The sequence below is a fragment of the Bos mutus genome, chromosome 13 (genome assembly GCF_027580195.1).
Source record: "Bos mutus isolate GX-2022 chromosome 13, NWIPB_WYAK_1.1, whole genome shotgun sequence".
NCBI lineage: Eukaryota > Metazoa > Chordata > Mammalia > Artiodactyla > Bovidae > Bos > Bos mutus.
The window spans coordinates 51254911-51281267 of record NC_091629.1 but is presented as its reverse complement, the minus strand read 5'-3'; the positions used below and the strand labels follow the sequence as shown (position 1 = coordinate 51281267).

At 42.4% G+C, this 26357-nt stretch overlaps 1 protein-coding gene across 1 annotated transcript in view; it reads right to left on the bottom strand.

Annotated features, from left to right (window-relative positions):
- Positions 1-26357, bottom strand: part of RPRD1B (regulation of nuclear pre-mRNA domain containing 1B) — a 57811-nt gene that overhangs the window by 14845 nt on the left and 16609 nt on the right. The window contains exons 4-6 of the mRNA XM_005895995.3: positions 20731-20843; positions 19023-19149; positions 12413-12588 (exon numbers count right to left, since the gene is read on the bottom strand). Coding sequence (XP_005896057.1) covers positions 12413-12588; positions 19023-19149; positions 20731-20843 — 416 coding nt within the window. The remainder of the gene's footprint in view (positions 1-12412; positions 12589-19022; positions 19150-20730; positions 20844-26357) is intronic.

Sequence of the window (26357 nt, the reverse complement as noted above, 5' to 3'; positions counted from 1 at the left end):
TTTATGCAAATAAAGCCCCCACAAACTGATTTCCTTAACAACCATTTTAATAAAAAACCAAGTTATTGATGTTGTGCAAACATGAAAGGTGCAGGCAGACCTTTCAGCTGTTTCTCTTGTCGAGCCCAATACTGGTGGAGTCAAATATTCCTGCAGGGCAGCAGTGAGAAGCAAAGGGTAGAAAGGAAAAGGGCATTTTTCACACTAAATAACTTTAAGCAATGTTTGTTATAATTTAAAGTGCTGAAAGGTCTGCCTGGAGCAAGGTGGCCTGTAGGTTACTGCTCTGCATTTGATACAGCTCTCTCTACAAGCAATAAAAAGTTTTCACTTCCTTCCGTTAGCCAAAAAAAAAAAAAAAAGGAAGTAAAATGCATTTCCTAACTCTCCCAAAAGACTGAGGGTACGTCACCCTCCCATGGGAGGGAGGTCTCCATAGTAGAACAGAAAAAACCTGGAGTCAGAAACTCCAGATTCAGGGATTTTCCTGGTGGCCCAGTGGCTAAGACTCCACTTGGTGCTCCCAATGGAGGGGACCTAGGTTCAATTCCTGGTCGGGGATCTAGATCCTACATGCCGTAGCTAAGACCCAGCTCAGTCAAATAAATAAATAAGAAAGAGTTGGACACAAAGAGTTGGACACGACTGAGTGACTGAGCATTCACACACTCAGGTGAGAGATGGTGTCAGTTTGGACTACACCGGTAAGTGGAGACAGAGATGAAGAGAAGGAGGACAAATTCAAGAAAAACTGAGGAGATAAAAATCACAAGGGCTTAGCAACTACTCCAATGTGGAAGAGTGGTGATGGGAGGCTGTCTTGCAGAGCTGCAGAAGTGGAGCTGAAGAAGCGACTGGGACATGAGGTGAATGAAGTGACTCACGTGGGAGGTGGGAAAAACACAAAGAGAAACACTGGATGAGGCCCAGTGTCTGGCTCTGATGAATGGCAGCTGGAAGGGAGAAGATGGTGAATGTGATCATATTAAGCATAAGGTGTTTGTGGAAATTAGATACATGGGTCTTAAGTACAAGGAAGGATCTAGGTATAGACCTAAATTGAAGCCATCAGCACAGAGGTGGTAGCTGAAGCCACTTCAGAGAATGAGAATGAGAAAAAAGCTAAAGGAATATCCATTTATTGGGCAAGAATAGAGAAAAGCATATTAAAGGACAAAAGGCCTAGAACCAGCAGAAGGTGGGATCCAGAAACCAAGAGAAGGAAAACACACGAAAAGTAATAAACAGTATTAAATGCTATAGTTTCTAGCCTCTAGCCCTTGCTGGTCTGGTGGCTAGGATTCCTGGGTTTTGTATAGATGACTGTTAGTCACTAAGTTCTGTCCAACTCTTTGTGACCACATGGACTACAGCCTGCCAGGCTTCTCTGTCCATGGCATTCTCCAGGCAAGAATACTGGAGTGGGCTGCCATTCCATTCTTTCTCCAGGAGATCTTTCTGACCTAGGAATTGAACCTGGGTCTTCTGCATTGTAGGCACATTCTTTACTAACTGAGCCACCAGGGAAGCCCCCATTAAATGCTATGCTACTGCTGCTGCTAAGTCACCTCAGTTGTGTCCGACTGTGTGACTCCACAGACGGAAGCCTACCAGGCTCCCCTGTCCCTGGGATTCTCAAGGCAAAAACACTGGAGTGGGTTGCCACTTCCTTCTCCAATGCATGAAAGTGAAAAGTGAAAGTGAAGTCGCTCAGTCATGTCCGACTCTTAGCGACCCCATGGACTGCAGCCTACCAGGCTCCTCCTTTCATGGGATTTTCCAGGCAAGAGTACTGGAGTGGGTTGCCATTGCCTTCTCCGATTAAATGCTATAGAGAGGGCCAAAAAGAGAAAAGAAAAAGAGAGCCAGAGACTGAGAAATATCTTTAGGCTTCTGAGATTAGACTACTGGTGTGTGTGGGTGCTCAGTCATGTCCAGCTCTTTACGACTGACTGCATGGACTGTAGCCCTCCAGGCTTCTTTGTCCATGGGCTTCTCCAGACGAGGATACTTGAGTAGGTTGTCATTTCCTCCTCCAGGGGATCTACCGGACTCAGGGGTCAAACCTGAGTCTCCTGAGGTTCCTGCACTGGAAGACTGATTATTTACCGCCGAGCCATATGGGAAGCCCTAGGCTACTGTGGGGGATTTTAAAGACAGTAACGGAGATGTACCTGCCAAGCTGCAGTGGGGTTAAGCAGAGGCAAAATGGGGAGCCACGATGCAATGATGTGGTAAAAAAGGGAGAGTAGTAGTGATGCGGGGTGTGCTCGTGTGAGCGTGACGTAAAAACCATATTAGAGAGGCAAGGCATGATACATCTGCTGAGAAGGAGCCCTTCAGCCAGCCTACTGGAGACTTTTTACACAGAAAGGAAAATAACTTGGTCCTAAAGGTCCTGTGCGCTAAGGAAAGGCAAACACTAACTACTGAGGTTGGACAAGCGCTGGAACCTCTTTGTTACGGGTGAAGGTAAAATTATTATTTTATAAATGAAAAACCATGCCAAAGATAGGAGGCTGCCAAAACCACTGACTGGCCTCAGTAGAGAAAGGCACAAAGAGCCTGGAACGGGCACTGCGGATCCTCATCACTAAATCTTGACTGGGGTTAAATGGTATATTTCTGGGAATAACTCCTTGTGAGTCTTATGTCCCACAGAGCAGAAACAGTGGTGGGCAAAATAAAAGCACCAAACAGAGCCTACCAGACGCCATGAAGGAAAAGTGGGATGAGTCTATTTTAATCATTATCAAAACCTCAAGAATGCTTAGAAAGCCACCAGCAAATTTTTGCTGAGTTGAAGTTCACAAAGTTACTCTGCTTAAAATTCTCAAAGAACCTCATGACTGGAGTAAGAGAGATGTCCATACTTTTTCCTAAAGATGTTGAAAGAATCTGAATAAGGAGGAGAACAAATAAGGAGGCTTGCAGAGTCATAGAGAAAGTTGACTGGTACCATCACTTCTTCACGTGAAGCATGCCATACCTTTGGGAGCTCAGGGACTTTGTAAAGGTTTCATGTTGACTCCTTATTATAAGCAAGCAAATTTTTGCTCTAAACATGGAAAAAGACTCATTCTGACCTTACTTTAAGCCCTTCATTTTATAAGGGAAAACAAAGTCAGAGATACAACTTGCAAAAGCAGAGCATGCCATAATCTAGTTTCACTTTCTTCAAAAACCACAACTTACGGTAGGAGCAGAAGGCCCACCTGAACAGGAGTAGGAACATTCATAAAAACCAAAATAGAGCTTTGCTCAACGTAACACACAAGAGCTCAAATTTCTGTAATCTGAACTCTGCTCTCAAAGCTATGCTCACTCAAGTCAATGTTATAATAAGTAGTTGCCATCTTCACACAGCTGTTTCAAATGTAAACAGTTAATTTAAAACCCAGAAGAGAGCCCCATTTGTCTAATTTGTCTGCTTCAATGTTCACTCCTTCATAAAACAAAGACTAATCCTTAACTTGTGGGTATATATCCACATTACACACATACGTATGTATCTTCTACCTATCTGTCTGTCTATAAAGCTCAGTGAAGTTCTAGTCTACTTAAGATGCTTTGAAAAAGATCAAGAACCCATAAGTCAGAAATGCCTACTGAAGGCAAAGACCTTGAAATACATATGACCTGGAGTATACTTAAAGACAAGCAGACATCTGCACACATACAGAATCCATTTTTTTAAATTTCTAGGAATTAAAAAATCCAGATACTAAAAGTTAGCCCAAAGTTTAAAAAAAAAAACACTTCAATAAAAGTAACTGAATATCAAACCATATTCAAGAAACCATTTAAAATGTTTACAAAGTTTTTTGCTAATAAGGGAAAATAACCACGTAAAGTTTTTAAAGGCATATATGATCATTTTAATTTTAAAACAGGAGGAAAAAATAAAAGAAATATATCAAAATTAAAAGTAGATATCTCTGAATAGTGAGATTATGATTTTTTTTTCTTTATATTCATTTTTTCTAAGTTTCCTGTGAGTGCTTCTTTTGTAATTCAAAAAAGAAAAAGAACTGAATATTAGTTGAGTAAGAATGAATGTTTGGGGACTTCTCTGATGGTGGGGTGGCTAAGACTCCAAGCTCCCAATGCAGAGGGCCTGCTTCAATCCCTGGTCAGGGAACTAGATCCCACATGCTGCAACTAAGACCTGGTGCAGTTAGGCAGCTAGCCAAGTAAGTGAGTTAAGTTAGTTTAAAAAAAAAAAAGAATGAATGAATATTTTGGCAGACAAAGCAGTGATGCAGGGCTTGAACACTGTTTTTATTCAATGTATATATGCACTTCATAATAAATCTGAAGAATTAGTGCTACACACACTTGCTAAAACTCAGTGGAGCTGTTCTGGGAAGGAGGAGGAACCATCAAAAGTTGATAAATAGGAAAACAATGCTGTGGCTAAAGGTATGGATTTACAGCTGGGAGAGCTTTGAATTCACGTCACTGTTTTCAAAGTAAAGTCTCAAGTGTCAGGGAACCATGCCCTTAGGTCACCAAGTAAGTGAAGTACATTATATGAGGCCTTTTCTCCCCTAGAGTAATGAGAGATTAATATAGAAAGACACACACACACACACACCCGTAAGCGCACACACGGATAGATAAGAGCTCCAGCTACAAATCTGGCCTGAGCTAAAAGGGTCAGCAGTACCTAAAAAGAATGGAAGGAATCCAAGGATTAAACACACCTTCCAAACTCCGAATCACTTACAGAACCACGCAACTCAAAAAGTCCCCACCTACTGGAGGGAAACTTTAAAAAAAAAAAAAAAAAAAGGGGATGCACATCAAAGCAGGGGTGAAAAAGCAGTGAGCGAGCCAAGGCCTGCTGTGTGGGGAAGGACACAAGTACAACCCCATCCCACCAGCCCACCACTGATCAAGTGACCAGTGTGAGCAGACTGGCCTGCTTCCGCCCATGGTGCTGACAGCGCTGCTAGTCTAGGGAGGGGAGAACACGCTAAGGAAGGGAGTAGTACAGAGGACCCACAGGCAGGGCCTCTCAGTTCCCAGGGAACATGGTAGATGATCACTGGGGTCAGGATTCTGCAGACTGGGGTTCTCTCCTCACTGACTTCCTTCTGTGACCCTGAACTGCTCAAAGGAACGCTGAGCTCTGTCTTCTCATCTAAAAGAGGGATTATATCGCCTGCTCCCATCTGCCCTGACTGTAATGGACAATGAGATACTGGCTTCCCTCACCATGGAGAAAGGGGAGGATTTGTCCAAAGCTGACCAAAAATGGAGCTCTCTATCTCTACCTACTGCCCATCCCATTACTGGAATGAACATCTTTCACCATCTGCACCCTGCAGGGGGGTGGGGGATGCCGCCAGAAATAACAGATGCCGTTAGTGCCCCATGAGCTATAGCCCAAGAATCTCTCAAGTTTGTTGGAACCAAATTACAAACAGATATAAGAAGTCACAAGTCAGTGCTGGATTCTGGGCCATTTCCCCCTTCCCAGCTGTGCTGTGCTGTCTTAAGTGAAAGTGAAAGTGTGAAAGTGTTAGTCACTCAGTTGTGTCCAACTCTTTGTGACCCCATTGACTATACAGCCTGCCAGGCTCCTCTGTTCATGAAATTCTTCAGGCAATTATACTGGAGTGGGTAGCCATTCCCTTCTCCAGGGGATCTTCCTGACCCAGGGATCGAACCCACGTCTCCTGCACTGCAGGTGGATTCTTTACCATCTGAGCCACCAGAGTCTCAAAGGAAAAGTCACATGTACTCTTGAGTATTCATTACAGTGGAGGGCGACCTACCAAGTTTGGGAGACACAGCAACAGGCCCAAGTTCAGTGACCAATTTCTCCCTTCTTCTCAGAGCAAGAGAATGCAGAGTTATGGCAGGAGGGTACTTAGGAGCTTGGTGGCAAAGTACGCTCTCTCAAACTCAGAAAGGTTTTCTCAGGGGCCATTCCAGAATGCTTTCCTGCAACCATTTTAATGCCCCTATATAAGACATCATGTCTCTAAAATAAGATTCTTGGGACTGCTGAAATGATCAACTCTGGCTACTCTTCTGTGTAGAGCGTCTTTCTGCTGTGACCTGACCTAATGAAATAAATAAATAAAATTTTAAAACCACAATAAATAAACCAAAACAAACTTGATAAAATGACAAGATGTCTGCTTTAAATTGTATTTCTGGTCTGCGCTAACTCTGGGTCTGAAGAGAAGACTATATGATTCAGAAGCTGGACTATACACCTCCTGAGGTCCTATCCAGCTCCATAATCCTGTTAAAGACCTTACCTAGACATCCAGGCCTCTCCTCTGCAGAATAAAGCTGGCAGTCTTGCCTGTGCCCTGGTGACTTTGCTAAACACACATGCATACACACGCAGGCCTTCCAGAGGTGGGTGAACACTGCCCACTGGAAGGAGAGGCGCACACTGCCGTCTACTGCAGCTCTGGACACTGAGGGCACCTAAACAAGGCCTCCGTAAAACCAAATGCGCTGGGAAACGATGCTCTAGCATGTCTGAAAATTCTGCAGCAGAAATTAAAGAATTATCTAACTAAATGGGAAGACATTTCACGTTCAGGGACTGGAAGGCTTAAGACTTAAGATGGCAATAGTGCCCAAAGCAATCTCCAGATTCAACACAACGCCTATGAAAATTCCAACAAACTTTATTGGAATGGAAAAGCTGATCCTCAAATTCCCACAGAACTGAAAGAGGCCCTGAACAGCCAAATGACACTAAGACAGAACGAAGTTTGAGGATTCACATTTTCTGATCTTAAAACTTACTATGAAGCTACAGAGATCAAAGTAGTTGTGTGTGATACTGGCATAGGACAGACACACAGATCAGTGGAACAGAACAGAGTCAAGAAATATACCCATACATCTATGGCCAATCGATTTTTAACAAAAGTACTAAGTATTCAGTGGGGAACAACAAACAGTGCCAGGGCAACGAGGCATCTATATGCAAATAAAGGAGGTGCACTCACACTCCCCTGGCCCACCTCACATCACAAGCAAAAATGAGCTCAACAACCTCAATGTAAAAGCTAGAACTAAAAAACTCCTAGAAGAAAACACAGAATAACTCTTCCTATGACCTGGATTTTGCAATGGATTCTTAAATGTGACACCGAAACGTAAGCAACACAAGAAAAAACGATTTAGATCTTATCAAAACTTACTGCTTCAAACAGCATACTGAAGAAAGTGAAAAAACAGCTTACAGAATGGAACAAAATATTTGCAAAGCATTTAACTGGTAGAAGTCTGATATCCACAACATACCAAGAACTCTTACAATTCAAGAACAAACAACTCAGTTCAAATTTGGGCACAGGACTTGAACAAACACGCTCTTAAAAAAGATACACAAATGGCTAACAAGCACACGCTAAGATGCTCATCCTCGTTAGTCACCAGGGAAATGCAAATCAAAACCACGCGATACGACTTCACGTCCGCCAGGATGGCTAGAACTTAAAAAGGACAGACAACGCCAAGTGTTGACAAGGATGTGAGAAAAGCAGCCTCATACACTGCTAGTGGGAATGGGAAATGGCACAGCTGCTATGGAAACCAGTTCTGGCGTCTCCTCAAAAAGTTAAACATAGACTTCACCTTACGATTCAGTAATTCTATTCCCAGGTATACATATACCCAAGAGAAATAAAACATATGCCCACACAAAAACTTGTTCACAACTGTTTATGGCAACACTGTTCATAATGGCCAAAAGGTGGAAACAGCCCAACCGTGCATCAGCAAAGGGACGGGTAGACATTTGTGCATATCTATAAAATGGACGATTCAGCCATAAGAAGAAATGAAGTACTAATACATGCTACAACCTGGATAAATCCCAAAACATGCTAAGTGAAAGAAGCCAGACCCAATTATATGAAATATCCAGCGCTGGCAAATCCATGGGCACAGAAAGCTGATTGGTGGTTATGAGGGGCTGGGAGGAGGGGCCCACAGGGAGGGACTGGTTAATGGGGCACAGGGTTTTCTTTTGCTCTGACAGAAAGCGAGCTATTTTAGAATTTGATACAGGTGGTGGTTTCTCAATACTATGAATGTACCATGTGTCGCTGAAATGCATATACTTTAAAAGGGTTATTATTTTCATGTTTCACCTCGTATTTTTAAAACATCTGCAGACAAGAACACAGTTCTCCAGAGCTCGTCCCTGTGTGGCATTCAGTCTGAGTGTGTACCACTGGCAGGGACATCACACACAGACCTGTCTCCTTTCAGTTTAGAGCACTGCTAGAACGTCAACAAACATCATGATGTTTAAAAAAAAGGACCGATGTGTCAAAATTATGAGCCCTTCCCATTCTGATTTTTTTCTTCAATGCATGTACAAGTAAGATTTCCCTCCCTCTCTCTCTTTCCCCTTTGCATATGCCCAGATGGAATATACCATATCAGGCTTTCTCCAAAGTGACAAGACTGGAACTCTGTCCACCCTACTCTACAGCTTGTGAGCTTCTAGCAATCACTTGGGGTTAATGGTCACCTCTGTCCCCCAGAAACAAATTCTCCCTTTGCTCTAAGAACTGAAGTTTTAGAGGCTTTTCTGGCTCCTTTTCCCTTATTGAATTCACTTTCTTCTACCTCCTCCACATTCCTGATCCTCCCTTTCAGGCTGCTATTTGTGCTTCCTGCTGCATGTCCTCTTTCCCATTTCTATGTTTTCTCATGTTCACGACAAAAGCATGACAAATATTAAGCAGCTTTCCTTCTAACTTGCCTGGAGTTTAAGGCCAATGTCTATTATAACATCCAAAAGCAAGAGCATGGGGAAAAAAGAAAGGAAAAAAAAGGTAAACAAAGAAAAAATGAATCATGATTCTATTTAAAGGAAAAAAAAATACAAAGGAGGAAACCCACAGTTTCCATCAAATACTCACCTTTCTTTACTAATATAGTCTTTACAACTAAGAATTAGTTTTTAAATGCAACCTAAAAAACCCTCTTCATTGAGTAAGGTTGTATCAGGTGATGAATTTCACTCCCAGAACAAATATTTACTGAAAAAAATTACGTTTCTGATACTGGAAGAGCTACCAAAGAACACCTATTCTAGTGAACTCTGGAAGACCTGCTGAAGGCATTTTTGTTGAGTTGCTAGGTTGCATCTGACTCTTTGCAATCCCATGAACTGCAGCCTGCCAGGCTCCTCTGTCCAAGGGATTTCCCAGGCAAGAATACTGGAGTAGGTGGTCATTTCCTTCTCCAGGGGATCTTTCCCACCCAGGGATCGAACCCATGTCTCCTGCATTGGCAAGTGGATTCTTTACCACTGAGCCACCAGAGAAGCCCACTGAAAGCACAGCATTGTTCAAAAACTGTCTGTGCATTTTATAATTCACTTCTATTTTAAATAAATGTCTGATCGATACAGTATATTAAACAAATAACATTATCAACTTTCCTCAGTTGATTTTAGCTTAGACATAGTGAGTTAAGGTATTCCCCTTATTGAGAACATTTCTCACATTCTACTTTAACTTCATTCTTGCTTCTACTAGAGTGGAAGCTCACTGAGGGAGAGCACATATCCTGCTCATCTCCACTTATCTCCTGCCTGGCGTGGGTTCTGCTAACTTCATGGCTGAATGAGCAGCTGCTAAGAGTTTTGTTGTTGTTGAAAGAGTATGACGCCGAATTCCCACGGGAGGGCTCTGGGAGCCCGCTTCCCGTACCTTCTGTCTTTGTCTTCCTTTACTCATCTGTCTGCACCAGTGTGGTTGTTCTCCATTTACAAATGTATTTCCCTTCTTCAGTTGCTACTTCCTCTTATGAAAAGTCTGTATTGCCTGCCAGGAAGTTTAGACTTAACCTTAAACCACAATCATAACTGCAACCACAATCGTAATTGCCAGCTGCCTCCTTGATCTATATTACGTACAATCCCTTGGTTTGGTTTTACGTTCAACCATCCTGTTTATGCAAAAACATTATTTCCTTGAGGGCAGAAACACAATTTCTCTGGGAGCCATAACTCTTGTCTTCTACGTCTCAGGGTCTGAATCATCCTAGGCTCTGAATCATTATACTTCCTATCCCAAAGTTCAGGAGACACTGAGAATCTAAGATAAAATTCTCAAGTGAAATAATAAAGAGGTATACTCATTATATAAGGAAGATATAAACCTGTAGAAAAAAATGTTATGTGTTATCAAATTAGAACTCTGGGAAGAAAAGAGACTCTCAAGCAAGTAACTACATTTCCAGAGTTCTAAGAATTCTATGTTCATACACTGATGGCAATGAAAAGATTAAAAAATAAAAGTAGATTTCATTACTCTTCTGACGTGGCAGTTTTAAAACAAGGACTGGTAATACTAAAAAAAAAAAAAAAAAATGTTAAAAAATACATATACTTTATGTACTGTCCCTATCAATAAGACACTTTTGGAAGATTTAGAAGAAATCATAGTAATAATGTGTCTTTCAAGTGGCACATACTTATTAAGTTTTATCATCCCCATAAAGATATAATGGAATTAAGATCAGTCTATTACGGGATATGAGAAAAAAATCTCAAGATTCTAGGGAGCAGACTGTTCATATTTTTAGCAAACATGGATAAAGAATGAAATCATCTCTCAACATCTTATATCTAACAGTTTGCTTTTTTAAAATGTAGCAAATTTAGCTCCATTTTTACAGTGAATAATTTTTACTCATGTGTCTGACAGACACAGTTTGGGATAAGAACTGGGAGTTCAGAATCTATACTTTCGGGTGATGGGACATACCTGTTCTGATTCTTAAAGCGATGGAATTCCAATGCCCAAGTGAGTAAAAAAATTGGGGCTGGAAAGCAACGATCCAAATTTCTGATCCATTTCTGCCTTAATAACCTCCTGTGGCATTTAGCAAACCATTGGTTCTACAGAAACCAGGAAGATTCCCCCAGAAGAAATATAGGGAGGAAAGTGCAACCATGAGAAAAGGAGACGAACAAAGGGTTAATTCACTCTACCAACCCAATCTCCTTCTCAAAGACTCTGTCCTCTATGGTAGCCTGCCACGTTCCACCCAACAGCAGCTGCTCATGATAATCAATGTCTGACAGATCAGAGAAAGCCCTTAATGTGTCGCCAAGGGGCAGTTCAACAGATGGTATGGTGACTTACAACCAGAATCATTAATTACACTCTCTTATTAGTCCCGGGGCACAGGGCTGAAAATGCTTCCTCAGTGAAAGATGAGCATTTCAGATAAATGACCGTCTGGTACTGCCTATGAAACTCCCTTTAGGACTTCTGATCAGTGTTGATTTCTAAATCTAAGCCATACTATTTTTATATCTCTTTCCCATTTTCCACTTTCAAGCTGGCTAGGAATATGAAGTCCCCCCTACCACTACCCATCACAGCTCCCGTAACCATTGCAGTAACGACATGGGAAGAAGCGCATCTTTCATTTCCCTGCACAAGTCAAATGACTATGTTGAAAGGCAGACATAATCATGGCAGCCTCAGGGCTAGCTCACTTTTCCGTCCCTCTGGGCCAGAGAAAGTGTCTCTTGAGTGCAGGGTTGGCAGATGGGGACAATCCCCTCCCTCCCTGACCTACTCTTGTTTCCTATAAGAAGTGACTGATTCTTCAACTCAAAACTGTCTTCCCTTCCCAAGCCACTGGTTGCAACTCTTCTCTATATATCTTTGAAAAAAAGAAGGGCAGACATTCCTTAAAAGGAAGCTTAGCTGCAGGATGCAAGCAAAAGTTCCCAGATATCCACACGGCTGGTTCAGGTATCAAAGGACTGAGATAAACCACCAGGTATTTAATTAAGCCAGACAAATGCATGGAGAGAAACTAGTTCTGGAGCCGCTCTCCAAGGGCATTCAGACAACGTCAACTCAGGGTAAAAATCAGCTCCTTCTCAACAGTTTGAGAACTGGGCTCCACAAACATTATTAGGTTTATGTGGAATTTTAGAAGAGACTGCAGACAGAGCTTGGAGGCACACTACTTACTGGCCTTAGAAAGGATATAAGTTGGAAATAAATCTCAATATAATCCAAAAGAAAGTTTTAACCATTTCCCAAATGCAATCATTCCTTGGCTGTGCTGAATGCCTATTCTTCTCAAACCTCAATCTACAATTGTTTTTCTTGAAATATAAGCTCAAACTAAAGCAATGAGACCCTAAATGCTATGATTTAAGACTTCATTGCTTGCTTTCTGCATTCCACTTTGTTCTTTCCTGGACATATAAAAAACATGACTTCAATTTTCAACTTGGTTTAAATCATTACAGTATCTGATGGATGTTCTCATCTCATGAATGTTTTAAAGAAAAAAATGTGCTAATTAAGGCATAATAAAACCCTCCTAACGCGGGCTCCAGGAAGGTAAACTTGGGGAGTTTGGGTCTGCCTTGCTGTGTACTCACTTCCAGTTTTTTCTCCTTTTCTGACAAAACGTCTTTCTGGTTCTGGGTGTACTCCACCAACATCCGAGCCAGCTGGCGTCGGTCTTCCAGCTCCGCCGCCAGGCGCCCGTTATATTCGGCTAGTAACAGACATGCTTCATCTACTGTTTTTGAAAGACGTTCAGCTGCCTCTTTGTCTAAATACAAGTGAGACCAAAAAGAGAGAGACAATAAATAATGACACAGGCATAATTGCAAAGACTTCTGGGGGAGGTTAGCAGTTTCTCCCCTAACACCCAAGTCCAAGAATAGGCTGGAACCTGTAGACAATGGACTGGCTGGCAAAAAAATCAAAGGCACTTACTCCTGTCAACAAGATGGGACTTTCTGAACTACCTGAAGTGAGGCAATTGTACAAAGAGGTGAATCCGACAAAGGACTTCAAAATGCCTATTCCTATAAAAGCTCTACAAATAAACAGAGAGATTTACAGTCATATATGAAATAATATTTCCCTGTCTCTGAAAATTTCAAAACTGCTTTCTTCATATTACGTCATTAACTACTCTTTGCATATCCATCTGAAATACAAAAGTAAGCACCCATTTCTTGAGTGTGAAAACTAAGACAATAAAAGCTACACAACAGATTCAGTATCGTGGGCTTCGCTGAGGAGCTTGGACTCAAAACCATAGCTCTAAAATGGACCTATAGGGACTTCCCTGGTGGTCCAGTGGTTAAGGCTTCACCTTTCAATGTAGGAGGTGTGGGTTCGATCCCTGGTTGGAGAGCCAAGATTCCACATGCCTCATAGCCAAAACACCAAAACATGAAACAGAAGCAACATTATAACAAATTCAGTAGACAAAACAAAAAAAGCTCGATTAAAAATAAATAAATAAAATGGACCTTTAAGATTATATTTCTTAATCTGTGTAAGCATTAAATCTCTTGTTCAGCAAAATATACAGTCTGGTAAGACAGAAGTTTTTAAATGCTTTTGAATGTGACCCATGCTAAGAAATACACTTTATATAAATATATATTAAAAAAGAAACCAAAGTTTCATTAGACAATACTTCCTTCAGTGTGTGCAGAGCATTCTATCTGCCATCTCATTTAAAAAAAAGAAAAGGTTGGTTATTATCTACCAGACTGACTTCAGGCCCAATTAATGGGTTGCAACTCATTGTTTGGGGAAGAAACTGCAGAAGAATCAAAGCATAAGAAAGGGTATCCTTGGGAAAAAGTGGTGAATCACACTCAACCTCAGGAAGTAAAAAAAGACAAAGGATGATTTGTATTAAAAAAAACCTGACGTAATTAATTACACGTGGGGATGGCGAGATTAACACTGAAGTATGCATGTTGTTGTTGCTGTTGTTCAGCTGCTAAGTCGTGTCCAACCAACTCTTTGCAACCCCATGGACCGCAGCATGCTAGGATTCCCTGTCCTTCACTATCTCCCTGATTTTGCTCAAACTCATGTCCATTGAGTCGGTGATGCCATCTAACCATCTCATTCTCTGTCGCCCCCTTCTCCTCTTGCCTTCAATCTTTCCCAGCATCAGGGTCTTTTTCAATAAGTCAGCTCTTCACATCAGGTGGCCAATAGTACTGAAGCTTCAGCATCAGTCCTTCCAATGAATATTTGGGGTTGACTGGTTTAATCTCCTTGCTGTAAAAGGGACTCTCAAGAGTCTTCTCCAATACCACAATTCAAAAGCACCAATTCTTTGGCACTTAGCCTTCTTTATGGCCCAACATTAGTACATGACAACTAGAAAAACCATAGCTTTGACTATACAGACTTGGCAAAGTGATGTCTCTGCTTTTTAATATGCTGTCTAGGTTTGTCATAGCTAAAAAGGCTTTAATGCTTTGAAACAAAGCACTAGAGACGCCAGTAGCTCCATGGGATAAACTGAAAGTGAGTGTCAGTGATACAGATTTGTTGCTTCCTCTGAATGCAGGTGGTCAAGGTGAGAGAGTTCAGCATAATCATAGGTAACCCAGATTTAAGAATTCCCCACAGAGTTTCTCTGGCAAACAGTGTCTGACTATTAGACGCTGCCTCAATATGAATACTGGAAGGTGAACTGTTGAGGGATTCCAAATTAGGCCTGATGCCAAAGATCAGGTACTTCTAGGCTCCTCGGGGACAGGGAAACAACAGGATGTTCTTGGTGGAGGAGGAGTGAGCCAAGAGAAAACAAAGGAGAGAGACGATTTCAATCACCGAGGGTAAAGAGGACAGTGAAACTTATTCTTCAAGACTGGTGGCACGGTCTAGGAACAAGCTGCTGGGTCGTTAGGTTGGTTACCTTCATCACTGCTGAATTATTTTTGTAATGGTTAATTTCATTAAAATGTTTCAGGGCCTGTGGCAGAAAATGACAAGTAAAACACTACTTTTTGAGATTAAAAAAAAAAAAAAATCAATTCTCACACTCCATGAAGTTGTACAAGGGAAATAATTCATTCACACAAATAATTACAACCCAGAAAAAGAACCTGTGATATTTTTATGAGCCAAAGAAAAAAATGCAGTTGAAATGTAGCAGTGAGATGCTCACTTTGGGGAACTTACCCGTGGCTACCCTCAAATGCTCTGCCCTCCCAAGTCCACAGACAAGCGCTGTGTGCCTCTCTCAGCCACTCTGTCACTTAGCACGGGCACCCATCTGCTGCCTCCAAGACTCAAGTGTCTGGGACTGTCACCTGCGTGTCCCCAGCCGTCTCTCCTTCCGGAAGCATTCCCACTAGCATGCACACACGCTGCTCTGCCTTCTGACCACGTGTCCCTCCCCAGCTACCGTGCACGTGCCTGCTCCCCTTACAGCGGAACTACTCGACAGAGCTGTCTCTCCTCCTGGTCCCCACCCTCTTTCCTACCAGGTCACTAAACTCACTCCAATCAGACTTTTATACCCCAACCCTTCCAAGCAGCCTGACATATATGTGGACTCCTATTGTGTGTCCAACGCTGTTCTAGGCTCTGAGCCAAAAGGTAACAAAAAGACCAAAACTTTCTGCCTTCAAGTTTACATTCAAAGGGAGGAAAAGAAATAAATAATACACTATATTTTACTTATTTACCAGCTGAAGATAAGAACCCTAGAGAACAAAAAGGCAAAGCATTTGGAAGGAGGTGGCGTGAGAACAAGTCATGTGACCATCTGGGGAAGATCATTCCAGGCAGAAGAAACAGTCAAGTACAAGGGCCCTTGGAGAGTGCTCTGCAAGGAACCCACATGACTAGAGTGTTCTGAGCAGAGTGGGGCATGATCCAACTTCTATTTTAGTGGATCACTCTGGTTACTATGTTGAAGACAGACTGATGGCTGGAGGACAAGAGGCAGCAGGGAGAGCAGACAGGAAGCTACTGGGATAATTCAAGTGAAGATGGTGGACACTCCCACCAGGTGGCAGCAGCGGAGGTGGTAACAGGTGTCAGGTTCAAGCTGTAGTTCAGATCAACAGGAATGATGAGAGGGTCCATCTATTGAGATAGGGAAGACCATGAGACAAATTTGGGGGGAAGAGGAGGAGTCTGGTTTGGGACAGGTGAAGTCTGAAATGTCTTTCAGGATATCCAACTCAGTAACACTCAGAGCAGGAGGCTGGATGTATGGGTCTCAAGTTCAGGAAAGAGGTCAACCCTAGAGATGTAAATTAGGTGATCATCAGCACAAAAATTGTTATTTAAAGTCATCAAACAGGATGAAAGGAACTGTCAGTGAAACTAACTAGGGAAGAGAGCTAATTACTCAAAATTAAGAGGAGAAGAAGGGAAGAATCAACAAAGGAGCCTGAAAGACAAGAGACTAGAGAGGAAAGCTAGAACACGTGGCATCCCAGCCTCCTCCTGCTGCCAGAAACACAGCATCAGAAACAACACAGACGTAGCATCCTGACATTTATCGTAGTATCATGGCCCTTTCCTTCTATCTTCAAAATGCATCTCTCCAACTGCTGCTTCCCCAGTCATGTCTCTTACTCCTGCTCTCCTTGCTCTTCTAAGGACCCAGACCACTTGACTAACCCAGGAGAATAACCTCCCCACCGCAAGATCCTTCACTCAACCACATCCACAAAGTCCCTTTTTCTATGTGAGACAATATATTTGCAGGCTCTAAGGATCAGAACATGGACATTTGGGGAGGACCATTATTTTGCCTACCACACCAAGTGAGAAAGTATTTTTAGGAAGAAGAAATGATCAACTGGGCCAAATTAAGAATGGGCAAAAATGTATAAGGCCTTGCTAAGACTAGTAAGGGGGCACTCTCTGTCCCCCTTCTGATGCCTATGTCAGAAACTTCCTCTGTCTGTTTTTATACTTTAATAAAACTCTGCACCCCCCCGCCCCAGACACACACACACACAAAAGAATGGGCACAAAAAGTTCACCACTGAATTTAGCAACATGGAAGTCATGAGCCAACACTGATAAGAGCAGTCAGTGAAGTAAAACCAAAGGGTGGGTGGCCGGGGGTGGGGGTGGGGGGGCCGGCGGTAGAGAATAGGGACAGATGAGTATACGCCATCTATTTAGAATGTTTAGCTACACAACAGAGAAAGGAGACAATAGCTGGAGGAAGGTACTAGGCCAAGAAAAAAAAATTTTTCCCACATGGGAAAAAAATATGTATTTTATGCTATGGAGAATGGCCCAGTAGCGGGGTGGGGATGGACTGGAGATGCAGGAGAAAAGGGGAGAATTGTCAGAGCAGTGCCCTTGGGTGGGTAAGAAGAAATAGGCTTACTAGGATAACGGGCTGCTTTACAAAACAGCTCATCCACAGAAATAGGAAGAGAAGTTAGCCAATGTTAATCATTTGTTTTGCCAGCCACATACAATTGTGAGTGGTGGCCGCCAGGAGCTGGGGCGTGGGTGGGGACAGTGAATTGTTACTTTAATGATAGAGAGCTTCAGTTCTGCAAGATGGAACGAGTTCTGGAAACTGCACGTGAATGTACTCAGCACTTCTGAATGGCGCACCTCTGAATGGCACACTTCAGAATGGTTAAGATGGCAAGTTTTGTTAGGTGTATTTCACCATAATTAAAAATCAAAATAAATACTTTTTAAAAGCCATGTAAGTCCTTTAAGTCAGTGAAAACAGACAAATGCAACTACACATGCTGCTGATTTTATGTTAACTTGTTTTCAGTTTTGCAGACTGTGATTCAAAAAGTTGAGTTTTTCCAGGAGATTATAGGGTGAAGGGAAAAAAGAGCAAAAGGCACTGAGGGTGTGTGCGAAGGGTGATTATAAAGACCCGAAGCCGAGTAACAGAGAACATGAGGCCAGGAGGGGGCTCAAGGCTGGGAAAAGGGGGAAAGATCAACAGCCTGTGCGCTCAACAGGTTGTTCGATCCAGTGGGTTTGATTGCTGGGGTTGGGGGAGTAGAGAGCGAGCCAAGAGGCCTGGCTGTGCTCTCCAGTAACCCACTCCTGCCTGAGGGGCTTTCCGCCCCCTCTGTCTGGGCAGCACTGTCTTCCCTCACTTCTCCTCACAGCTTGCTTCCTAAATGAAGGAGGCGGGGAGTTCACCCTCACTCCTTCCTCTCGACTGACCAAGCATAGAGCGGGAAGAATGTCAACTGCCCCTCCCTGTTTAACCGGGGGTTATCATCAAAAGTACTCCTTGGAAGGAAAGTTAGGACCAACCTAGATAGCATATTCAAAAGCAGAGACATTACTTTGCCAACAAAGGTCCGTCTAGTCAAGGCTATGGTTTTTCCTGTGGTCATGTATGGATGTGAGAGTTGGACTGTGAAGAAAGCTGAGAGCCGAAGAATTGATGCTTTTGAACTGTGGTGTTGGAGAAGACTCTTGAGAGTCCCTTGGACTGCAAGGAGATCCAAACAGTCCATTCTGAAGGAGATCGGCCCTGGGATTTCTTTGGAAGGAATGATGCTAAAGCTGAAGCTCCAGTACTTGGGCCACCTCATGTGAAGAGTTGACTCATTGGAAAAGACTCTGATGCTGGGAGGGATTGGGGGCAGGAGGAGAAGGGGACGACAGAGGATGAGATGGCTGGATGGCATCACTGACTCGATGGACGTGAGTCTGGGTGAACTCTGGGAGTTGGTGATGGACAGGGAGGCCTGGTGTGCTGCGATTCATGGGGTCGCAAAGAGTCGGACATGACTGAGTGACTGATCTGATCTGATCATCACAAGGGCAAGGTGATTAAGAGTAACAATACAAACCACTGAAGAACCTCAAGGGGGCGTGGCAGGGTACAATATAAAAATCATGACACTGAGTCATACATGTTTTTTTTTGTTAAGAGGGTCATGAGTTTAATGCTTCCCTCTCCTTTGCCCTCCTGCACACACAGTTTGTACCCTGATTTCAAAAGACCTTACTTGAACTGAGTACCACAGGCTGTGGCACGCTAGCATTTCTGCAATAATTCCTAGAGTCACTATTCAAGCTCAGACTATCCCAGCAGCTCCTTTGTTCAGTCCGTGAGTTATGTTTGCAAATCTCAAGACAATAGAGAACCCAGCCCCAGGTAGAAGGTCTGTATCTGCAGACGTTGGCATGTCCTGGGGTCTGATGCACTGGAGATATGTTCCCCTTCCCTCATCCTTCACCCGACCTCTAACTTCTCACCTGTTATTTTTTCCAAAAGAGAAACGTCTTGCACTTCCTGGGGTAAAGAAGCAATTTTCTGTCGGACAGTAGCATCCCCCGATGCAGCATTTTCTAGGTCCTGCAAAGCTTTGATCAGCTCCTCAGTCTGTACAAGGAAAACAAAGATAATACCATCCGTGAAGATATGTGGGGATGTGGGGTTTAGAGAAACTTAGCTGGAGTTCAACAAGGTGAAGGCGAATTCTAAAATTGATCATCCCTGACATTTAAAAAAGAACCACTGTCCCTACCCCAGTGTATACTGAATCAGTGATACAAATTCTAAGAGAATGCACATAGTATTTCTAAGTGTGAGGCAGAACACAAATGAAATTCTACATAACTGTGGAAAAGAATTTTTTTTAAAGGGTATGTTTCTGGAAACTTAAGAAAATGGAGTCTGGTTCACACTGCTTAGTTTCAAAGGATGCATGGTCTCTAGTACAGAACGGCCTCCAGTTTAGAGTAAAGGAACATGTATCAAATGCTCCAGCAACCTGATTAAATGAAAGGACACTACCTACTTCAATTCTTTCCTGGATTTGCTCTACAAAATGAATGTCACAAAGATGACGTTTTTGATTTCGGCAGCCACTACCAAAACTAAATGTGTCAAGCTCGTTAATTATAAACAAAGAGGGAAGAAAACAAAAACAAACAAAAAAACAAACCAAGAACGCATATTCTGTATATACCAAAAAGGGGTCTTTTAATTATCAGGGAAACATACAACATTGACAGGTTAGCTAGTTCACAACGACCCCCAGAGAACCCTGGAGACAGCAGTCAGGTTAGCTAGTTCACAACGACCCCCAGAGTGCCCTGGAGACGGCAGTCAGGGTGTCCTGAAAGTTGGTCATTTGGGCTGTTCTCTTGCTAGTTTTTAAATGCAAAGATACATGGCCTAACACTGTTTTCATTTAACTCCCAGGCTAATTTGACATCTTAACGTAACACAGATCAGACATGCTTTCTATTTACACAGGCCTTAAGCACACCCATGTGTAATAAAATAAAGCTGCATTAGGCAGAATGAGAGGCAGTGCAACTCAGTGAAATGTGTATGAGCTTTGAAGTTAGCCAGGCCCAGATTCAGTTCAAACACCAAGTAAGTTACTTAATTTGTGTCCTTGAGACTCACTTTCTTTGACTGTAAATGAATACATAAATAAACAAACAGCTAAAACGAACCAACCATACAGAGTTCATGAACTAACTTACACAAGGGGGTCAAACAATGCAAATATATGGCTAAAAACTCAGTCAATGCTAGCATCTGGTCTAATATTTAAATAGGCTATAGTGTAGCAAATTTGCTGTTGTTACACACACTATCCTCAGATACTAACACCTTGTTTACTTATAAGATAAGCCATAGTAGAGGACTTCTGAATGTCTTTGTAATATCTACTGCTTTACAAAAACTACTTTTAAAGAATATTTTAAATTTCTAGGAGTGAAAAAACGCCAAATCCAATTACTCTGTAAAACACAAATCCATCCCGGAGTTGAGGCACGCAAAGACAAAATCAAGCCTGCTTCACGACGTGGATCCTGCACCCAGTGCCAAGAGCTGCCCTCTGGTGATTCCACACTACTGATCACTAGCTCCACCTTGTGGCCAGAATCTTCAACTAGGGGTCACTTCAAGCCATTCGGCCCAGTGCTCTGGGGGGTCCGGACGTACCAGGAGGGGCCCTGCGGAAGGATCCTGGGGAGAGTAGCTGCCCGGATAGTCGTCATCCTCCTCCTCCTGTATTTGCTGAAAAGTTCGCTTCAGAGATTTCTTCTCCTCTGTTGCTAGAGGAAAGAAAAGAGGGCACACGTGGGTCACTGCAGCCTGAAGAGGTAGGTCAAATGCTAAGCACAACGGGTCACAAGTAAAACAGGGTAGAAGGGTGCACCTTTCCAGAGATGGCTTAACGTTAACCCTAACTGCCACTTATTTTCCAGTGGTGGTCATTCCGTACATTATTGAGAAGAGTCAAAACGGCCTCAGTTGGTCGTCTCAGACTGGCTCACTGGAAAACCACCACCGGAAAAAAGCATCTAAAAGTGAAACTTACCAAACTAACATATTTCACTAAAAAACTTCATTATCTTTAAAAGAAAAGAAGAAGTTAACAGGGAAAGTAAAAAGGTAACAAACCTCACGAGAAAATATAATGAAGCAAGCCAACGTGTGCCAAGGCCTGAACAGACTATACCGTGTGTACAGTGAGAGACTTTACACTTTCCGGGATCATTTCAGAAAAAAGTAGTAGACAGACCCATCGATAAGACTGTGTCAAAAGCTCTAAAAACAAATACCCTTTAAATCGTCCCTTTAAGAACAAAACAAACCTAGTTTTGCACTAAAATTTAAAATAACCATTACTGAGCATGATGATACTACTAAGAGAAATGACCTAAGTCAACATTTAAAATTAACCACTTTTGAGGCTAATGGGTTACATTTTTTAATTATCTGTATCATGTGCTCTTAAATTTTTATGATGGATGTATTAATTCCAAAATCATTCCTTTTGCATCAATTGGACAATACAAAATAAACGCCAAACAACTGAGGGACATAAATGAGAAATTCAAGTTTGGAAAGTAAAGAAACTACTGGACGCCTAACATGTGCCAGGCATCCCAAGAGCCTCTTTACATTTGACCCTTTCAACAATTCTAAGGCGTGGTGTGTCTCCATTTTATAGGTGAGAAAATGAAGACCCAGAGAGGCTGAATAACTCATGTAATGGTATGATTTCAACATCTGTGTGCTTTCCACCAAATTCAACTAAAACTTACTTAGTGCCACACAACTATCCTCTCCTCTTGTCAAGGGAGGGGCACCATGCACCTGCCTCAGATTTCTGTGAGTTATAAACAGGACAGGATACTTCCTGCTTAATTCAACATTCTCTTCTGGACCCCAGGATGTAGCTTCTGTTCTCTACCTTACATATTAACTGAGCAAACTGTGTTTGACGTGAAAGCCAAGTCAATATTGTGGGTTTCATTTTTTTTTCTTAATGTTCTGTTCGCTCTGCTAAAGAAGAGAAACAGCAGCATCTGTATGACGGGCAGTCCTGTCTTCGTGCTATTCTATTATGCACAGATTTATTACCACGGTTTGGTTAAATGATACCATTCCCCCAACACACTTTAAATTTCAGTTGTCATGGCGTATTTATTCGGAGTAACTGCATCAACCACAAACCTCGCTGCTAACTTCGGTCCACAAATCACTTTGTAAATAACAAAAGGGCATCATGATTAGTGACCGCATCACTTCTTTCAAGGTAAGTAACTGGTCACTGTTATTCAGTTCACACATAGGCAACGAAGTGTTTAGTCGTGTTGTTAGTCTCCCAGTGTCAAAATCCACATGACATTTTATGAAAATAAATAATCAAAACAGGGAACTGACTGACAAAGATGAAAGAGAAACAAAGAAACTAAAACTAAAATTAATGCTGGAAATGAAATTCACACGAAACATAAACATAAATGGGGCTGTACAAGAGACTGGGGCTGTAGGGATGCAGACCCTTGTCATGTTCTCCAGGAGACTCTGGATTCATAGCCAGAGGGAACTTAGTGAAGACCAACTTATCAACATAAATGAAGAAAGTGGTTGTGATGAAAAGAATGTCCTAGAGGAAGTAATGTTGACAAAATTCACTTTGGAGGAACGCTTAAGAGATACTTCACAACACTGACAGCACAAAGGAAAAAATGTTAGAAACTGATCCAAAGTTAGAAAGGAGCATGACAAAGATGGAAAAGATGCAACAAGCTTTGTTCAAAGCACTCTTGATAAGTCTGTTACAGAGAAATAAACATTGCAACTCATGTTTCTAATTTATGTTAAAACATGCTAAATAAATCTTTATTTTACTTTTTTGTTTTCTTATACAATTGAGATCAACAGTGAGTTTTTCTTTCTTTGATAAAAAAATTTTAAAAGTCACAGAACAATTGTAATTTTCCACACTGATTATTAAGATCACTTTGATGGTATTCAGCTTGACCAGTCATTTTTACAGTCCTGCACTATGCAAAGCAAGGATGGCTATATTTTTCAAACAGAAAACCTGTAAGGCTATAATTTGCATATGAAATGTCTTTGCACACACTGGCTGCCTAAGTAGTGTGTAGCGTGTGGTATGATCCTGTCAACATTCAGTCACTACAGCGTCAAAGTGGCTATGTTTGATTAGTGGCCACAAGAATGTAAGCACTGGAGCAAAAATGAATTTATAGTATTGTTCTGTTCACTTCCAAACACCTAGAAGAGAATGCTCAAAAAATAACTGTTAAAGACACTAAAGAAGGTAGAAAAAATTATAAAACTTCAATTTTCCAACTCTCATACCGAAATTATTACATATAAAAACCACATATCACTGAACATCTCAGGACACTAGGAACCACTGAATTCAGATAGTGGAAGCCCTTACACATAACCATGTCTTTGCTTTCCCCACTGCTCCCCACCTCATTTTTCATGAGAATGTCAAGGCCCATCAGCTGAGGTTTCTCTAAAGCCAGAGACCTTGTTTAGTAAGTCTGGGTCCTACAGCAAAAGCTTTCTGTCTCCTAAGCGGGAGTTCTTGCTGTCACTCACTCACAGCAATGCAAAACTAAAATCAAACTGATGACAATTTTAGGGCTGTTTCCATCCTTCAACATCCTGATGGAAGAGGGTGTAATAGGAAGTAACCATCATCATCCTGTTTCCGGTTCTCTCCTGTCTCCACTTAGAGGACCTATTGGAAATAAATCATTTATCATTTCCCCCACAAGGCTCCACCTTTCCTGAGCTGTCTAGTTCCACTGGCTCCATCTTCCAAGTACCATGCCTTGGAGAACAGCAGACTCTCTCCCCGAGTCCCAGCTTGTAACAGATTCCACACCTGTGAGGAATTCTTCCATATGTCCACTTTCTGCTTCTTCCCAAAGCCTCTTATCAGCCACCTGTCCTTTCTCATGCCTCATCCAGACCGCTGTCCCAACTGCATCCTGCCTCTTCCAACCACTTCTTCTCCAACATAGACTATACTCCCTTCTCTTACTAAAGCTGAGCTCTGGCCCCATCAGACCTCTATTCAAAACCCTGGAAAGGCCACCGAGGCTCAGTTTGCTTGGTAATGAATGGAAATGGCAGCATCTCTCTTAGCACTCGCTTTCAAGCATCACCGTCTCCCTCTAACCCCACGGGCCTCTCTCTGAGAGCAGTTGGCCCTGCTACTTTGCATGGCCGTTGGCAGGCACAGGCCTTCTGTGCTGATAGAAACCTTCAGCACCTTATTCCTTTACAGCCCTACGATGCTCACTAAAGTGTCAACACACCTGAGCCTGAAACCTCCCAAGGGCAGAGGAAGCACAGTGCTTGGAAAGCCCCAGGGCTGTGCCACAATGACCATCCCCACTGTCCTTTACACCAACCAGACTCTCCTCTGCTCATGTGCAGGGTTAGCAGTGAGGATGCTCAGAATCCTCAATTGAGTCACACAACCATTCAAACGACCCAGGCATCTGCCAGGCCCGTTCCTGAGTGGATTTCAGACCAGGCACCTTCCGCTATCCATCCGGCTCTGACCACAGCAGTTCCACTCATCCCCTTTTCACGCCCTCACTCACGCTGTTCACAGGCAGGGCAAAGACCTTGGGGGCAAAGTTCCTTCTGTCCTCATCGTGCACACCTTCTGTTCCGTCCTCCAACTCATTCCCGTGTCTCCAGGGGGCCTTGCACTCCGCTAACCGTCAAATGCTCTGGTGACCGAAGGGTTTACAGTATGCACAGACCTGACTATGATAGAATTTCCGACAATAAAACTAATTCTAAGGCAAAAAGTTAGCCCGAATGGTCCCCAATCACATTAGAAAATGCAGTCATCTACCCAAAAAGCTGGACCTTCTAAAGATCTACTAAAAATTTCTAAGATTAAAAAAAAAAAAGAAAAAACCCCCCACAGATTTTATATTACTTTTATAATGAAAAAAGAATCAGGAAATACTATTTCTAATAGCTCCCTCATTCTTTGTTCCCTCCCTGCAAAAGAGACTCTTCTTTTAAAAAACACATTAACTTCTACTTGTGGGGAGAAAAAGATGTGCAGCAAACCAAGGGCTGACACTCGAGGCACAGTTCTGGAAACACCCGACCCTTCTCATCTCACTGGACTGAACCGCCAGGTCCAGCCCTGAACCCAGGAAGCTAAGCCTAGAGTGTGCGCTCTGAACCACCATGCTTTCCAACCTCGCGCAAAGTCTCAGGGACTGAAAATACTAACAAGATTCTTCCTACTTTTGCTATTGGCTTGTATTTAGAAACTCGGAATATTAGATATTAGAACTGGGAGGGGGTGCCAAAAAGAAGCCATGTGATCACATTAATAACTTCATATCTACATGATCTCAAGAAATCTTCACACAGGCCTATGAGGTATTACTATCAATAGCCATACTGTACAGTGAGGAAGCTGGGGCTCAGAGAGGTCAAATGCCATGCCCAAGGTCACACAACTTGCAAGCGACAGAGCTAGGATTCATACTCTGGAAGTTTGCTTTCAAACCCTTGCCCCGAATAGCTAAACTAACTATACTAAAGGTCCAGGGAAGTTGAGTGACCTACTCATGAATTCATAACCTAATTCAAGTCAACTGAATCCATGTGCTTGCAAGGAAAAGTTAAGGTGTGAAGAAAATAATGCTTTTAAGTTATACAGACCTGAGTTTATATAGACTTACTTATCAATTGTATCTACTTGGACAAAAGTACTCTATCCTTTCGAGTCTTAATACTGTCATCTGAGATACAGTACTAAATACATATAGTCCTTAAGTACCTAAAATAAATTAACAGGAAAAGAAGCCAGCAGAGAGACTGGAGTTGAATAAATGCTACTTCCTTTGTACTTCGCTTTCCCTTCCAAAGTCTACAACTATAGGATGCTGTGTGATTTATGCGGGACTCAAGTAAATGATGACGTTCCACCCAGACAAGCAACGACTTGAGTATTCCCAAGAACAGAGCGACAACTTTAGAATCCCTGGGTCCTGTACCTGAGAGACAGGTGAGCGAGTCAATTCCTAGGCAGGTTGATAAGAATTCCGGGGGTCCCCGAGGAGAGAGGGGTCTGGGGTTCTCAAGGAGGAAAGGACAAACATTTTTTTTCTCTACATTCATTAATCTTAGTCATATACAACGTTTTTTTCTTTAAGTCTGTAACTGATGATTACACAACAACTCAGTTTAAACTCTGCTAAGGATTATATAACAACAATGTATCCTGCTTGAGGGCAGTTCTCCTTCCTGAA